The sequence below is a fragment of the Leucopleurus acutus genome (assembly GCF_964270905.1).
Source record: "Leucopleurus acutus genome assembly, chromosome: 12".
Taxonomy (NCBI): Eukaryota; Metazoa; Chordata; class Mammalia; order Artiodactyla; family Delphinidae; genus Leucopleurus; species Leucopleurus acutus.
Window position 1 is genome coordinate 15,389,177 of NC_139154.1, and position 17,510 is coordinate 15,406,686.

A 17,510-nucleotide genomic window follows, 5' to 3' on the forward strand; every position below is an offset into this window, starting at 1 on the left:
CATTTTTTTTTTTTTTTGCCGCACCATACAACATGCAGGATCTTAGTTCCCCCACCAGGGTCAAACCCATGCCCCCTGCAGTGGAAGTGCAGAGTCATAACCACTGGACCGCCAGGGAAGTCCCCAAGATCATTGTTTTTTATGATACTCAAATTATTCTTTTAGGCCAGTGGCACCCCTTAGAGTTGGCTTCTTTGTCCTTTTGATGTGGTCCATAGATAATTCTTGAATAAGCATCCTGGCTTGCTAGTTCTCTTTCTGCACATACTCCTGGATTTATTTTCTCTACTCCTAAACTTCTTGGGGTATTTGCAAACCAGTCATAAACTTTGTCATCTCCAAGCCTTTTCCCGGGCCGATTTCTTTGCCTAAAATGACTTTTCCTATTTACGCCTCCCAACTGATTTAAGTATCTTTCGAGACTCAATGCCAAATGTTGGCTACAGTCTGGTGAGACCCTAATCATAGGAGCCACTTAAGCCATGCCTGATTCTTGACTATAGGAGTTGGGAGATAAATATGCATTGTCACTAGGTTTGTGGTAATATCGTTACACAGCAAGAGATGACAAATACACAACATTTATCAAATTAGGTCCTGTGTCTTTTTTTTTTTTTTAATATTTATTTATTTATTTAGGCTGCACCAGGTCTTAGTTGTGGCACGCAGGATCTTTTTTTTTTTTCCCATTGCGGCATGCATGCAGGATCTAATTCCCCGACCTGGGATCAAACCCGGGCCCTCTGCACTGGGAGCATGGACTCATACCCACTGGACCACCAGGGAAGTCCCGGGTCCTGTGTCTTTTAGTTTGCTTGTAGAGAAGAAACTTTGATATTGGATAGGGGTGCTAGTTAATAATAAACTTTCATTAAAATGAAAGTTATACTTTGCCATGTTGGGAGACAGTTCTCCATCGGTCTTTCAGGTTTCCGCTTGTTGCTTGGGGGGCACTGTCTGCCCTCGTTCCTTTGTGTAGGAAACAGCCTTGGAAGGTAGAGGTAGTGTCTACTTCTTAAGCAAAGGGCAGGTTTGCTCACAGCCTTAGAAGATGGAGATCGTGTCTTCCTTGCAGCCAAGGGCAGACATTCTTACTACCCATTATTAAAGATTTGGGTTTCCTAAGCTCTCTGTTCTTTCCTGTGATGCAACCCAGGGTGCATGTAGATGTCATCCAGCCTTCACATCACTCTGTGGGAATTTGGACTCAGGGAACTGGCACAAAAATGCTGATGCTCTGCTGTAAGTAACAAATTATTCTTCATCTTTGACCCGGCAGTTTTCTGGCTTCTACCAGCATTTATGGAACTGTGGCAGGCAGAGAAGGTAAAAATCTCAAACCGCTCAGAGTTCTTAAAAGCTATAGATATGATGTACAGCACATATTCACTTGTGGAAATTGGAAAGTCCCCCCCACATCTTTATTTTCAGCGGTGGGAATATAAATAATAATAATAAGTTCAAAGTTACCTCTGAACTTATTAACTAGTCAAGTGAGAATTCAAGCCTTGTAATTCTTCTCTCTCAGTGTATGGTGTCCCTCTTTCTCTACCAACTTCAACTACCCACCCTTACCAGGTAAAGTCTCACAATGGCTAAGAATACCTTTATCGGGACTTCCCTAGTGGTGCAGTGGTTAAGAATCCGCCTGTTAATGTAGGGGACACAGGTTCGAGCCCTGGTCCAGGAAGATCCCACATGCCCCGGAGCACCTAAGCCCGTGAGCCACAACTACTGAGCCCACGTGCCACAACTACTGAAGCCCACGTGCCTAGAGCCTGTGCTTTGCAACAAGAGAAGCCACTGCAATGAGAAGCCCGTGCACCTCAACGAAGAGTAGCCCCCACTCGTCGTAATTAGAGAAAGCCCGCACGCGGCATCGAAGACCCATCGCAGCCAAAAATAAATAAATTTATAAAATAATAAAAATAAAAAAGGATACCTTTATCATGGAGGGATTTTAGAAAGTATTTCCTTAGTTGTTGCTGGTTACATTACCATACAGGGAATGATTGCTTGGTGCCATTTATAGCTAATGCCCCCATTCAGTATCATATAACAACATATTCACTGTGCTATGAAAAAGTCCATTATGGTCACTAGTTCAAGTCTTGCTGTCTACTAATTTAGCATTTATAGCCAAGAGATCCAGAGGCTTAAAGTAGGAAAATATTGCTGGATAAAATCAGAATTGGGAAGCAAGAACTTAATACAAAAGGTACTAAGCAAATTAACCTCAGAGTTGCCTCTGTAAAACTGAGAGTTGAATCCAGTTGAGTTTCCACATGGCATCTACTCTCAATTTAATCTCTAATTACAGCTCTCTAAAATTGTTGTGTTTTTGTAGAGCAAAGTAGGTTACTGAGATTTGAAAAAGTAGCATTTACATTGTGGACTCAAAATATTGTAAACTGGGGCTTCCCTGGTGGCGCAGTGGTTGAGAGTCCGCCTGCCGATGCAGGGGACACAGGTTCGTGCCCCGGTCCGGGAAGATCCTACATGCCGTGGAGCGGCTGGGCCCGTGAGCCATGGCCACTGAGCCTGCGCGTCCGGAGCCTGTGCTCCGCAACAGGAGAGGCCACAACAGTGAGAGGCCCGCATACCACCAAAAAAAAAAAAAAAAAAAAAAATATATATATATATATATATATATATATATATATATATATATATATATATAGTAAACCTCTCTTTGAGAAGGGAAAATTTAAAACTGGGAAAGTAAGTTCCCCTTTAAGATGGGACAAGCTTTGATTAACGAATAAAACCTCGAATTTCCTAGATATTTAGACTTCCTGTTTGTTCAGTGCAGTGCTGTAAATTGCCCCGATGTTGAAACTGTTTTTACAAATACCGGTGAGACATATTTGGGCCAGCCAGGCTAGCCAGACGTTTGAATAGAGAAGACATTGTGTTTTATATGCTGCGGGGTTCATTACCCAAGGTCCCAGAAGGTAAGGTTTTGCTCAAATGCATGTGAAAACTGCCTCTTATGACTGCAAATTAGGGTGACCAGTGGTCCCAGCTTGCTTGGGATGTCTGATTTTAAAATGGAAAGTCCTGTGTTTCGGGGAACCCCAGTTCTGGGAAAACATCATAGGCGGAGGCCACGGAGAGGCATCTTGAGAGAATTTATTGGCAGACAAGGGAAGATCCAGGAAGAAGAGCTGTGCGAACCCTTTCAGTAACTCTATTCACAGACTGGACAATAAGCCGCATAGGACACACTTTGCGGACTGTGTTCTCGAAAACGTAGAGCTGAAGGCGAATTTGATGAGTGCTGATGCTTTAGCCCACGATAGAGAGAATGAAGGGAAGGGAAGGATGAGAAGCACTGCATTGGCCACTGCCAAAAACTCAGCTGACTGCTTGGCAGGCGTGCCCATTCAGCCACAGAGGATGTCTGGCAGGCTGTGCAAAGAAACCATGCTGTAGAACAGTCCACCAGAGGGAAAAGAAAAGGGAATTTATGTCTCTGGCTCCTTCCTGCCTTGCTCCTCTTGAACAAAATTTGCCTTGATCTAAATTTGCTCCCTACACTTTTGGGTTTGTATCAGCTTGCACACCCCATGGGGAGGCATTCCCTCCAAGCCAGTGCCCCAGGGAGTGTGACAATGGCCTGATGGCACAGCAAAGCCAGGGCAGAGGGCCTCGTCCTCTGTGGCAAGTGGCTGGTAGTGAGGCTGACAGGGCTGGTGGAACCAGCCTATGGTGTCCCTTTCTCTAGGAGGGTCCACGTATGGTCAGGCCATGGTGGTGGCTGAGGTGGGGCAACAGGCGGAGGGTGGCACTCAGAGACTCTGAGAGGCAACTGGGATATGTCCTGATGTTGTTTCTCCCAGAAAGACCAGGTCAGGAAGAGGACTGGTAGGAAGAGGACTTAGAGGGGGAGTGGTGCTGAGGGGGGACCCTGTAGGAGGAAATAGGTAAAAGATAAAGGCAGAGCATTGTTAATGTGATTGTTAATTTGACCTCATGTGTACCCTCAGGGCAGGGATGTCTGGGGATATTTTGGTCTCAAAGTCTAAGATAGACTAAGTTCTATCTTGATCCCTTTGGGCTGCTATACCATAAACTTACGAACAACAAACATTTATTCTTTACAGTTCTAGAGGCTGGAAAGTCCAAGATCATGGTGCTAGCAGATTCAGTGTTTGCTGAGGTTGTGCTTCCTGGTTCATTGACAGCCGTCTTTTTGCTGTGTCCTCATTTGGTGGAAGGGGCCAGGGAGCTCTGTGGGGTCTCTTTCATAAGGGCACTAATCCCTTTCATGAGGGCTCCACCCTCATGACCTAAGCACTTCCTAAGGGTCCCACCTCCTAGTATCACCACATAGGCCATTAGGTTTCAACACAGGAATTTGGGGAGGAGACACAAATATTCAGTCCTCAGCAGGCTCCTTCCTGTTGGAGTAAAGCCTTCTGAAAAGAGGCCATTTGAGCTAAACCCTGAAGGTTGACATTTCAAATAAAGAGATGAGAATGAACCAAGAGACCACGAAGTGCAAGATGTGTTTGGAGACCCTAAGGAGATAATTTTAGTGAAGACAAAGTTTCAGGCAACTTTATATTTCTGGATAAGGAATTTGAACTTTATTTCTCAGGCAATAGGACGCCTATCAATCCTTTTAACATAGCGACACCACGCAATGGGAGATTAGAGCTCAACAGAGTTATACAGTTTCCACAAGTGTGATATTTTATGGTTGAATCCACAGACAGGGAGGGAGGCGTAAAGCTGGGGTTCTTAACCTGGATCTGTGAATTGCTAGGGGAAGTCTCTGTGAAGCTCAGATTATTACACGCAACGTTTTTATGAGGACCTCTATACCTTTCATCAACTTTTCAAAAGGTCCGGACCCCCAAAAGGTTAAAGTGCACTGGTAAAGAGAGAAAATCAGTAGAGTCCCCACCGTCCCCCAAGCCTGCAGGCATATACCTCCAATTTGGGGGTCAGGAGGAGAGAGCGAAGTTGGCCAGAAAACCTTCTAATTCATAGTTATGAGGCAGTTCAGGCTCGTACTGACATGACCTGGGGAAGATCTGGATGCCAGGAAGATCCTGTCCCAGTACAGGCTGAAGGTACAAATAAATACCCAGCAAATTCCTCCTCGCGCTTCCTTCGTGCAACTGCGGAGGCGCTAGGACCGCGGGAACGCCGCTCGCTCCCGGCGAAGCCCCGCCTCGGCGCGAAGCAGGACGGGAAATTCAACATGGACGCGTCCATTTGAACATCTCGCCTGAGTGGTTCTCCTGCACGCCTGCCTGTCATTAGCAGTCGTGTTCGCAGCTGCTGCCCAGTCTTCCTCCGGAATAGGGGAGGGAGAGGGAATGAGAAGCTGCGGCGGCCGAGGAGTCACCGTGACCGTCCCCGCCGCCACCCTCGGGCCCCCTCGGCCCCCGCGCCTCCGGGGAGCAGCCGGGGCTCGCCGCGCCTGACGCGTCCCGAGTCACACAGGTAAGGGCCCAGGCCCGCAGCGCCTGGTGGTTCATCGCCTGTCCGGTAGCCCTCTCACCCGACCCGAGGCCTACCCGCGCGCGGTGACCCGGAGGGCTGGGAGCCCGGGGCGGGCCCTGAGCGCGCGCCAGAGCCAAGAGGACCCCAGCTTGCGGGCTGGGCTTTACGGGGTGCACCTTCCTGCTCCACTCTGCGCCGGCTTCCTTCCTGAGCTAAACGCGGTGTCCCGTGTGGGCCTTAGCTTCTAGTTCAGCCCCTTGCCGCTCTGATACGATGTTCTGAGACCCAGGCTCTTAGACTGTTTCACCTGACCCTAAAGAGGCCAGGGAAGCTCTGCCTTTTTGCGGAGTCTCAACTCAAGGTGTCTTCTGTGTGCATTTGGGTTTACTCTTGAAGCAACTGTGTGGTTACCTCTGGCGGGGTAGTTTTTGTTCCTAGTAAGTAATGCTGATATCTTGTTTTATAGCATATCAATTTAATACAGTACTTTCATCTGTAGCTCTTTATGTTGTCCCCTAATAAGTAAAAACATAAAAATTTGGGGTATTGCAAAAGTATTAAATGTGTCGCCTTAATTAGTACAAAAAGATATTGTACTATGAAAATAACCATAATTAATATTTTTGTAATTTTCTCTCAACGTTTTTTTTTTTTTTTTTTTGCCGTACGCGGGCTTCTCCCTGTTGTGGCCTCTCCCGTTGCGGAGCACAGGCTCCGGACGCGCAGGCCCAGCGGCCATGGCTCACGGGCCCAGCCGCTCCGCGGCACGTGGGATCTTCCCAGACCGGGGCACGAACCCGCGTCCCCTGCATCGGCAGGAGGACTCTCAACCACTGCGCCACCAGGGAAGCCCCTCTCAAAGTTTTAATAGGATAACGTTTCAAAATTGCACAACTGAAGTCGGATGAACTCGCAAGTTTTTTAATGTTGGTTATCCTGTTGACTAGAATATAAGAAGACCAGCTGAATTTTATTTTTTTCTTGTAAGTTTTATAAGGTACTGTATTAGTTATATCCCAAGTTCAGGTCTTCTCCATTCTGAATTTTAGCGGGAGGAAAATAAAAGTGTTTTGATTGTGGCATATGGTTATGTCAGGAATAGCATTTAATTCATAGCAAAATAACTTTGACCCTAGAGGAGCTGCATAGGAACTACAGGGGCTTTGAGATATTGCGGGAAAAAAAACCCTACTGATGCCAAAAAGACCTCTGATGAGAAATATAAGTCAAATTTAGTTAAACTTTTTTTTTTTTTTGCGGTATGTGGGCCTCTCACTGTTGTGGCCTCTCCCGTTGCGGAGCACAGGCTCCGGACGTGCAGGCTCAGCGGCCATGGCTCACGGGCCCAGCTGCTCCGCGGCATGTGGGATCTTCCCGGACCGGGGCGCGAACCCGTGTCCCCTGCATCGGCAGGCGGACTCTCAACCACTGCGCCACCAGGGAAGCCCTAGTTAAACTTTTAATTGTGAGTGCCATTTCAAACCCTTTAAAGTTGTCTGTGGTGCTGTGGTCAAATGTTGGTTTTGATCTGTTTGAGGATCGTAGCTTAAATGTGATGCCACAGAGTCCATTTTTAATGTAGGTGTTTTCTTAGAGAGAGAACTGGCATCCACCTTATATACCACATTATACAGTGAATTTTACTAGCTGTCAACTGCTGTATGTAGAAATGTTTTGGAAGTAAAGGGGCATGGTTCCACCCACAGCTCAGCCACATCTTTATAGTGATAAGCTGTACTGTAATAGGTTGTGTTAATTAAAAGCTAGGACTCATAAATTTGCTGCAAGTGTGGCTGTCCCATGGCCAGAGTTCTTCATGCCTTGGTTTCCTGTGTTTGGACCCCAAATTGGAATTGATTGTAGTCATATGTTTAGGTGGACTGGGGTGTCAAAACTACTGGTGACATTTGACAGTTTATTAGGTCTTTTGTGGATTGGTCAGCTGAAACGAGTAGTTCAACTTGTGATGAATTAGAAGTAATATGTGTTTTTTGGTGTTTTTTTTTGTTTGTTTCATTCCAATATGCCAGTGGTCCTTGAGGTGTGCTTTTCAAATGAGTTTCCAACAGCTGAACAGAAATGACCTTAAATGTTGAGAAGCCGGGCAGTCAGGGGACTGTAAAGTACAACTTGTCTAAATACTTCATATGTGAAGTGTGGAAAAACTAGCATATAGTAGTAGGGGAATAGGACAGGTGTTGTGGGATGTAAGTGCTTGTCTCAACCCAGCGGTTTCCTTCAGTGGTAACCGTCTATTGGTCAGTCTCCAACTAAAATGTGGCAATAACTGTAATCACCTGAGAGTCAGATCTGGAATGACCTTTGATGTTTTAATTACTTGTACACCTACAGTGTAATAGGATTGACACTCATCTAAGGATTAATGACTCTTCTGTAAACTTTTATGATATTTTATTCTGGTTTTAACTCTAGAAGCTGACCAGAGTGTGTTTGAATTCATACAGAAATAATGTTGATATTTGGAACCCATGTCGAACTTCTATGAAGAAAGGGCAACAATGATTGCAGCCGGGGATTTGCAGGAATTTGTTCCTTTTGGTCGAGACCACTGCAAGCACCACCCTAATGCTTTGAACCTTCAGCTTCGCCAGCTGCAGCCAGCGTCGGAGTTATGGTCTTCTGATGGTGCCGCTGGCTTGGTGGGATCCCTTCAGGAGGTTACGATCCACGAGAAACAGAAGGTTCCGTTAAGTTTCCCATTGTATTTTTGAAATATAGAATGTTGTGATCTACTTGTAATTTAAGGCTACCTGCAACTGAGAAATGAGTATAATGCTACTTCTAGGGTAGTGGTTAAGATTTGGTAATTTCAGTCGAGACTAAAATAATGACTTCATTGTATTATGGTGTCATAACCGTTTATTTAGGCATATAACTCATGGTTTTATAATAAGTACTATGATTATGGTCCATTCTAAACCTCTTTCTCTTCCCTTAGTATGTGGGGACCAGATTTCATGTTGTTTGATTATTGGATGGTAGAGTTAGAAATGGTCCCTGCTGCAAAAAGACTTACATGTTTCTTGAGGACAAAGAAAATGCCATATAAGTAGATAGAGTACTAGTTCTTAAATAGGAGAATGAGATGTTAGCGTGTGTCAGGAAATCAGTCTTTCCCACCTTATTCCACTTTCATTCCTTTTGGGATACCAAAATCTCAGGGAGAGGAGGTCTATGTAGTTAGAAATCTGAACCTTTCTCTCTCCCATTTATTTTGATGAGTGGGACAAGGGAAGGAAGGTGAATGTATATTTAGTTGTGAAGCAGGGAAATCTACCCTGTGAATAAACTCCCCCAGTGATTCCCATGTGCACCTTCCTGCTCCCTCTCCATCACTTCCCCATGCACCTAATATACCATTTTAGTTTCCCTAGCATGTTGGTTTCATTTTTTGATCTATAGATATGGTATAATTTTTGTTTGTTTATATTTGGGGCAGATAATATAGTAGTATAATATAAAACATCCTGTAAGGTATATAATACACATATGCACACACCCCACTTTGTTAATCAGTGGCAGTAAGCTTCTAAGAATTGGGTTTAGATTGAGTCTTACTCCCCAGGCAAAGAGAAAGTAGGAAACTTGTCTCTGAATGATTATTTGATTTAATTAATAAATCCCGCTCCATACTTTGGAAAAAAGTGCTTGAACATGTCCTACATGTGTTAATTTTTAAGGAGAGCTGGCAGTTAAGGAAAGGCGTAAGTGAAATTGGAGAAGAAGTAGATTACGATGAGGAACTCTATGTGGCTGGAAATATGGTTATCTGGAGCAAAGGAAGTAAAAGCCAGGCATTGGCTGTTTATAAAGCGTTTACAGTTGACAGTCCTGTTCAACAGGTGAGTTGATTTGAATTTTAGCGTTTGATTGACTACTCAACACTTAAAAAAGTTTTTGTCCTAAAATTTAACAGAAATAATAAAAAGAGTGTAATGGTCCCAGCAGCTGGGTGTCCATTTAAAAAATTTCATTTGTTTTCTGTATCATCACTTTTTTTACACTATCTTTTGTCAATTTAATGATAGTCTTTAAACACTGTTCTTGAGTAATTCAATTTGTTATTCTCAGTAAAAATTTCTGAGACATTGAGGGTACAAAGAATACTGTAACACATGATGATTATAATTGATTGCAGAGTATTCAATAAATAAAAATCTGGTTCCTAGTGATAATCAGAAAGAGAAAGAAAAAACCTAACTTGTTATCATTGCAGTTGGCTATTACACCTAACTCTATTATGAAAATCGGTAGTTAAAGGGAAGGAATTAAGCATTTGCCCTGCCTTTCTAGGAAGACGTGCAGTTCATCTTGAGTTAATGAAGGAACACCCTTATTTATGGACGAATGCCAGCTAATATAGAAAGAAGGGTAGAGTTAAAAAATCACCACTTTGTAACCTCCAATGTAATAATGGATTCAGAAAAGGATTGTTAATGGATATTAACACTCTTGGGTGAAAGGATATTACCATGGCACCAAGGTATTACCCTATGAATTACTTGCTAAAATGGACTGGACATCAGGTGCTAGAAGAAAATTACGTTATTTTTCCTCAGGTGGGATGACGGTTTTGTGGTTATATAGGAGTACATCTTTAGTTTTAGGAAATGCACGATGAAGTGATTAGGGGTAAAGTGTCATGATGTGTGCAATTTTCAAATAGCCCCTGCCCCCTGCAATTCCACATGTACTCAAATGCCCTTAAACAGGTACAGCAGAATTCAGGTGAGACAGATGTTCACTGTACTGTTTCATCTTTTCTTACTGAAAGTTTTTAGAATATCAAGTTGGGGGAGAAGTGAAAACATTTTTGTTGGTTGCATTAATTGTTAGGCTACTGACAGGAGGTTTTTAGAAGCTTTTTACTCATGTGAAGTTCCCCATTTGTAGACACTGAAATCGTAGCTCGACACTGCTTTTTTTTTTTTCCTTGAACTGTTTCCTGATGAGTGTTGTACTCTTCTAACAATTTATTAGGAAGGGTCAACTGAATTACTCCCAAATTTGAGAGCATGTGTGAAAGCATTTCCATCCAGGAGTGTCAAAGCCAGTGCTCTTTTTGCTGATAATTTCCCCCTCATGTAACATTGTGAATGTATTTAATACCACTGAAAAATGGTTAAGATGGTAAATTTTATGTTATGTATATTTTACCACAATTAAAAAGACACATAAAAATGCCATTAAAAAATTTCAATAAGTGATTGTCAGTTGAAGTTTAACGGCTTTTCCTAGTTTGTATATATATTTTTAAGATGGGCCCTTAAGAAAGGGAAATGTTTTTCTAAACATTCTTTCTGGCGAGTCAGAGAATGATAAGATTAGGTAAGTCTGGAGATTATAAAATAGCTTGGCAATTTTCAACTCTTCTGATAATCTTTAGCTTTGTATAGGATATAGGGTTTACTACAGGTTGAACCACTATTTGAATTCACTTTTGCTGCAAAGCTTCTATCTAGTAGGTTTCTTGATTTTGTTTTCCCTTTTCTTTTTATTTGCAAGCATAGTTTATCTTTCCTTAAGATAGTTATCATTAATTAGTCTAATTTTATCTTATTTTTCTTTGTTCCCATGGTATATGTGTTGAGCTGATGAGGAGGTGACACTATTATTTAGATACCATTAGTTAATAGGTTAAGTTAATAGGTTAGTTAATAGGTTGAGCTGATGAGGAGGTGACACTATTATTTAGATACCATTAGTTAATTAGTTAAGAGGTGACACTATGTAGGTGACACTATTATTTAGATACCATTAGTTAATAGGTTATTATTTAGATGTCATTTTCCTAGGTAAGCATTTTGTTTTGATTTTAGGCATTGTGGTGTGACTTCATTATATCACAGGATAAGTCTGAAAAGGACTACAGTAAGTTCCTTTTTGAAATTTTATTTGATCTTATGATGATTCCAAATGTTTATCTCATTTTTTTTTCATTCAAAATAAGTAAGCCACTAATAATGGTGGGTTAACGCAAGCATTTTTATATTGTGCATTAAAGAATTTGTGTTGTTGGGAATTGCAATTCATTTATTTTTAAAACATTTATTTATTTATTTATTTATGGCTGTGTTGGGTCTCCATTGTTGCATGCGGGCTTTCTCTAGTTGCGGTGAGCAGGGGCTATTCTTTGTTGCAGTGTGCGGGCTTCTCATTGTGGTGGCTTCTGTTGTTGCAGAGCACGGGCTCTAGACGCTTGGGCTTCAGTAGTTGTGGCTCTCGAGCTCTAGAGCGTAGGCTCAGTAGTTGAGCTGCACAGGCTTAGTTGCTCCGCGGCATGTGAGATCTTCCTGGACTAGGGCTCGAACCCGTGTCCCCTGCATTGGCAGGCAGATTCTTAACCACTGTGCCACCAGGGAAGTCCCGGGAATTGCAATTTATGATTATTGGGATTTTTTTTTTGAAAACAATGCATATATCTTGTTGTACTCTCTCTTTTCAGGTAGTGATGAAGTAGAAAAATGCATATGTATATTGCAAAGCTCATGTATTAACATGCATAGCATAGAAGGAAAGGATTACATAGCTTCTTTACCTTTTCAGGTAAACTTGAGTGTTTCAGTGTTTTTGTGTTTTACTGGAGAATATTCTTGAATTAATTGGTTTCAGAAGTATTGCTACTCTCATGTCTTGTAATCAAAAATGTTATTTTTACTGAAATAAACTTGTAGTGGCTTACCATTTCCATCCTTTGTCTTAAAAATAAATTATTTAGTGAAGTGAATTATGAAGTCTTTTCTGAGAGGTTTTTTTTCAGTTTAAGTGACATAGAAGAAATCATTTTGGTTTTATTCAAGCACTTGAGCAATATTAGTCTTTCTCCTGTTTCTCATTATCTTTTTCATGCCCTAATGCTGTTGTTACACTTTAATCACACTGTCATTTTGGTACTGATATTAGCTACTGGCAGGAATTTCAGGTCGAACTTCTCTTCCTTAGATTTGATTTCGTCTTAGATTTACTTGTTAGAATTACTTAAAAAAATTATAGTTAATGATTGTTACTTTGCAAAACTCTTACTAAATTGGAAGGAAATCTAATGTTCTGTAATGTTTCGTAAAAACATGTTATAAAGAATAGTTTCTTTTACTTCTGTTTTTTTCCTCACCCTTTTACCCAATAGGTTGCAAATGTTTGGCCCACGAAGTATGGCTTGTTGTTTGAACGAAGCAGCTCTTCACATGAGGTTCCTCCAGGCCCACCCAGGTATGCAGGTCAGAATATGATTCCTTGGGCTTTTTTTGGTTGGTTCTAAGTAAAATTGTTTACCCAAAAGTTTGGGATGATGATAATTTCCATGCTGTCAGCACAGATAGATGCCTTTTTCTCTCATCTCAGCATTGTACCCTTATGAGTTCTACTTCTCACTTGGCTCTTAATTATCTACAGCTTTTTTCCCCAAGTAGTAAAATTGAGCAAACACTTGGCTTAAAGATAACAAAACTCAATTCTTAGCTCTGCCATTTTTTCCATCATGTTACTTTGGGCAAATCATTAGCTTTGGCTTTAGTTTCCTTATCTGTTCCAGGAAGAATACTGTCATTTATTTCTTAGGATTTATGCAGTAATTTAACAAGCTAATGTATATAATCTCTTGACATAGCGCTTCTTATGTCTTAGGTGCGTAATAAATTATAGTATGTTTACTTTGTCTCCCTAATCAGCTGTGAGCTCGTTGACGGGCAGGAACATACAGTACCTGTCACAGTGTGGTGCAAGTAGTAGACACTGAGTTTTGAGAAAATTGCTTATAGATTTTAATCTCTCTCTGTGTTTAGATAGAAGGTCTGTTTTTTCCTCTTTTTTCAGTCACTCCTTAAGAAAATTCAGCCATTTCATTTACTTGAAGTGTTTCTTCTTTTTATTTTTAAATACTCTCTTTTGTCAATAGGTCTAGAAGACTAAATTTCTTTCCTAGTTGTTAGAGACACTGCCACTAAGAGAGGTTTTAAAAAAAAAGTGACTGCCTTATGCCCATTACTCTGTTTGTTCTGAAAGGTGTTGACTGCTGCTCACAGATACCACCTGGGCTACACTGAGTTCCGTGTGTGTGTGTGTGTGTGTGTGTGTGTGTGTGTGTGTGTGTGTGTGCGTGTGTGCGCGCGCGCGTGCGCAAATTTACCCTGCATAAGAGGAAAGATTTCTAGGAATAAAATAGAAGATACTGTGAAAAACAGTAGGTCAAAAGTTTTTAGAGGGTTGCTTTTTGAGATGGTAGGTTTCTAGTTGTTAGTGTAATCTGTAGAAGACATTTCTTTGCAAGGAAAGTATAAAATTTGTGCACAAATGGAGACATCTTATGTTGGTGATTATTTATTTGTTCTTTACTAGAGAACCTTTACCCACTATGTTCAGCATGCTGCATCCACTAGATGAAATCACACCTCTTGTTTGTAAATCTGGAAGTAAGTGTATTTTTATAAATTCTTTTATGTAGGCTCTCTTTTGAGTTTGGGGCTGGGGAGGAAATAAAGGAGCTTATGAAAATTAGATTTCTTTTATAAAAATAATATAATTTAAGCATTTAAAAATAACTTATTATGAAAATAATTCATATTAATTAATTCATTGAATACCCTGGTATTAATTGTTTTAACAGCTATTCTTTTAGTAAAAATAGAGCCTATACATCAACCAGAAATACTGATATATTTTCTAACTTACCTGTAGATGACTCTGGACTTTGTTCCTTAGTAATTAGTAAGTAAATGAACAATACTTAGATAAACTAAAATCGTTTCCTCTTTTTGGAGAAAAGAAATGTAGGGCCTTAGACCTTTACTTTGGAAATTTTTAATATTTCATTTTCCCTGCTCATAATAACATAATTTGCTGGGACTCAGACTTTTAATAGTTCCTAGAGGTATTTCTAGATGCTTGTTTTAAAATTTTAAATGTGACCAAACATAGGCTATTATGAATAATGAGGACTTGAAGGCTAAAAAAAAATATTTATATTCTCTGACCAATTTTACTTTAAGGACTTTATCCCAAGTATATATTCTGAAATACCACTGAGGTTTTTATCTTCTATATCAGGGCTTGGCAAACTACAGCCTGGGGGCTAAATCCAGTTTATTTTTCTAAGGCTTAAGAGCCAAGAGTGGTTTTTACCCTTTTAAAAGGTTGTAGAAAACAAAAAAAATTATGCTGCAGAGTCAGTATGTCTGCAAAGCCTAAACTATTTACTCTTTGGCCTTTTACAGAAAAAGTTTATTGATAATTCTATATTATACTGCTAACAACTACAAACAACCTAAAAAAACATGTCAGAGTGTGTGATTGAATGGTATGCAGCCATTATTGATCATGTTTTTGAATAATATTTAATGACCTCTGGAATTGCTTATTCATAATGTTAAGTAAGGTACAAAACTAACTGCAATATCATCCTAATTTTGTAAGAACATAAAAAATATGTCTGTATAGGAAAAAAAAAAACTCAGAGGAGTGCTCCCAAAATATATTAATAGAGGTTATTTTGAGTGGAATTATGAACGATTTTTATTTCTTTCTTTATAAAGTACTCCTTTTATAAAATAATTCTTTTTATTTTATTATTTTATTATTTTTTTATTTTTTTTGCGGTATGCGGGCCTCTCACTGTTGTGGCCTCTCCCGTTGCGGAGCACAGGCTCTGGACGCGCAGGCTCAGCGGCCATGGCTCACGGGCCCAGCCGCTCCGCGGCATGTGGGATCTTCCCGGACCGGGGCACGAACCCATGTCCCCTGCATCGGCAGGCGGACTCCCAACCACTGCGCCACCAGGGAAGCCCTAAAATAGTTCTTTTTAAATTTTTCAATATTTTAACTGAGAGGGCAACATTTAGGAGACAGTCAAATAAGGATGTAGAAACCAGTTTATGGTACTGTAGATGTAAAAGCTGGACTCACTAGGAAAAAACTTATTTTGCATGTGTATCCAGTAAAGCAGAAACAGTAGTGTACTGTTCAGCACTGTTTGAATAGTTACAGTAGAGAACAGATTTCTTAGAGAAGAAAAGAACCTGTAAGGAAGTTAAACTTGGTCGAATGGTTGAGTGTAATTTAAGAATAAGTCAGTTATTAAAGGAGTCATGGACCTTTTACCTGTGGCTGATGAATTTAATGGTTTAGTCAGCACAAATCTTCAACATTTAGTTGCATGTGTGTGAAATCAAAACTCGTAAGATTCTCATCTTTAATATATTTTAAAGGAATTGATGCCCAAATAAATTTATTAAAAATTGAGGGTTAATTACGTAATATATTAATAGATTTTTGTGCCTTAATTGCCTTGATTTCTCTTTATCTTTAGGAATTGCAAGAAGTCACTTCATAAACAACAGTCTTGTAAAAGTCCATTGTTCTATACCTGATCATTTCTGTTCTGTCTTTAAGGTCTTTTTGGTTCATCACGGGTACAATATGTTTTAGATCATGCAATGAAAATTGTTTTTCTCAACACTGATCCCTCCGTTGTAATGACCTATGACACCGTTCAAGGTTTGCATTCTGTGTGGGCTCTCCGGAGAGTCAAAACAGAGGTAAGGGTGAAGGCAGATCACTTCTTAATAGAAAAGGATAGTTAATACTAAAAACTTTGCAGGTTTTTAGAAGAATCACTTGTGAAATAGGTTGAGTGCCTTAGGTAAAAAGATGTTATATCTTTAATAACTGGCAACTACCCTGCATTCTCACAAGGAAATTGCCCTTTTAATCTAATTATTTTCTGCCCCCTCCCCCTTTTCATTTTGACTTAAGGAAGAGAATGTTGTTTTAAAGTTCTCTGAACAGGGGGGTACCCCACAGAATGTGGCCACCAGCAGCTCGCTCACAGCACACCTCAGAAGCCTCTCCAGGGGAGACTCCCCCGTGGCTTCCCCCTTCCAGAACTACTCCTCCATCCACAGCCAGAGTCGCTCAGCCTCCTCGCCCAGTCTACACTCCCGCTCACCTTCCATTTCCAACATGGCAGCTCTCAGGTGGGAATTAAGTGTGGAAGCATTTCCTTGCTTTAAACAAGACATCCCAAGAAAAAGATACCTTCTTTTAAAACTTTCTCTTGTGATTTGAAGGATTTAAAATTTCTGTTGACAGATCCTGAGTATCTTAGAGAAAACAGCATTATTCCAGTTGTGCTATTTTTACTAAGACTTCCAGGCCTACTGTGTTACTTTTTCACTGAGTCATACTTAGAGACTGCCAGTGCTTGTTGTAAGAGTGCCTCATTTTTACCACTAAGTGGCAGCAGTTTGGTGAATATTAATTACAGAAATTTTTTGGTACTGTTTTCTTTTGTCTTAATTTGCATTAGCTTTTCTTTTGTTTTTGTTAATATCTGTCTGGTACAATAGGGACATAGTTTTGTTGGTGTGTATATGTTTGAATGTATAGGAACATAGTTTAAACTTTTTTGAATAATATTGGTATAAATAATTGATTTTCTGAGGCAGAAAATGAACTGATTTTCAGTTAAAGAAAAAGAATTCTAACAGGAATTCTAAATCCTTAGAATATAATAACGCATGTTGACAAACCGTTTAAGTAGGTACTCCTTTTTAAAAAAATTGTATTTCTGACTGGGTTTATGTTATGAATACTCTCCATACATAGAATTTGGAAAGCTTTATTAGAAAGTGTGTTATATCAGCCTGCGTTATTAATTGTGGTGCACTCTTTTCTCTTTATTTTGCAGTCGTGCTCATTCTCCAGCCTTAGGAGTGCACTCTTTTTCAGGGGTGCAAAGGTTCAACCTTTCAAGCCATAATCAATCTCCAAAGAGACACAGTATTTCTCATTCTCCAAATAGTAATTCTAACGGCTCCTTTCTTGCACCAGAAACAGAGCCAATTGTTCCTGAACTTTGTATGGACCATTTATGGACAGAAACGATTACTAATATAAGGTTTGGAGTATATATTTTTATATTCAAAGAAAAATGATACTAAAAGTTTTAGAAAATACTTGGCATTTTGTGTAAAGCTTCTTTGAGTATAAGCAGTTATTAATATTTCTAAAATACATAGAGATATATGTTAAAGGCTACC

At 40.3% G+C, this 17,510-nt stretch overlaps 1 protein-coding gene across 1 annotated transcript in view; it reads left to right on the top strand.

Annotated features, from left to right (window-relative positions):
- Window positions 1-5,226: 5,226 nt before the first annotated feature.
- The window catches only part of ANAPC1 (anaphase promoting complex subunit 1), a 102,579-nt gene continuing 90,295 nt past the window's right edge, over window positions 5,227-17,510 (top strand). Inside the window, exons 1-10 of the mRNA XM_082851585.1 lie at window positions 5,227-5,457; window positions 7,923-8,159; window positions 9,159-9,320; window positions 11,298-11,349; window positions 11,924-12,024; window positions 12,605-12,687; window positions 13,813-13,886; window positions 15,862-16,007; window positions 16,225-16,445; window positions 17,159-17,368. Coding sequence (XP_082707711.1) covers window positions 7,947-8,159; window positions 9,159-9,320; window positions 11,298-11,349; window positions 11,924-12,024; window positions 12,605-12,687; window positions 13,813-13,886; window positions 15,862-16,007; window positions 16,225-16,445; window positions 17,159-17,368 — 1,262 coding nt within the window. The 5' untranslated portion in view covers window positions 5,227-5,457; window positions 7,923-7,946. The remainder of the gene's footprint in view (window positions 5,458-7,922; window positions 8,160-9,158; window positions 9,321-11,297; window positions 11,350-11,923; window positions 12,025-12,604; window positions 12,688-13,812; window positions 13,887-15,861; window positions 16,008-16,224; window positions 16,446-17,158; window positions 17,369-17,510) is intronic.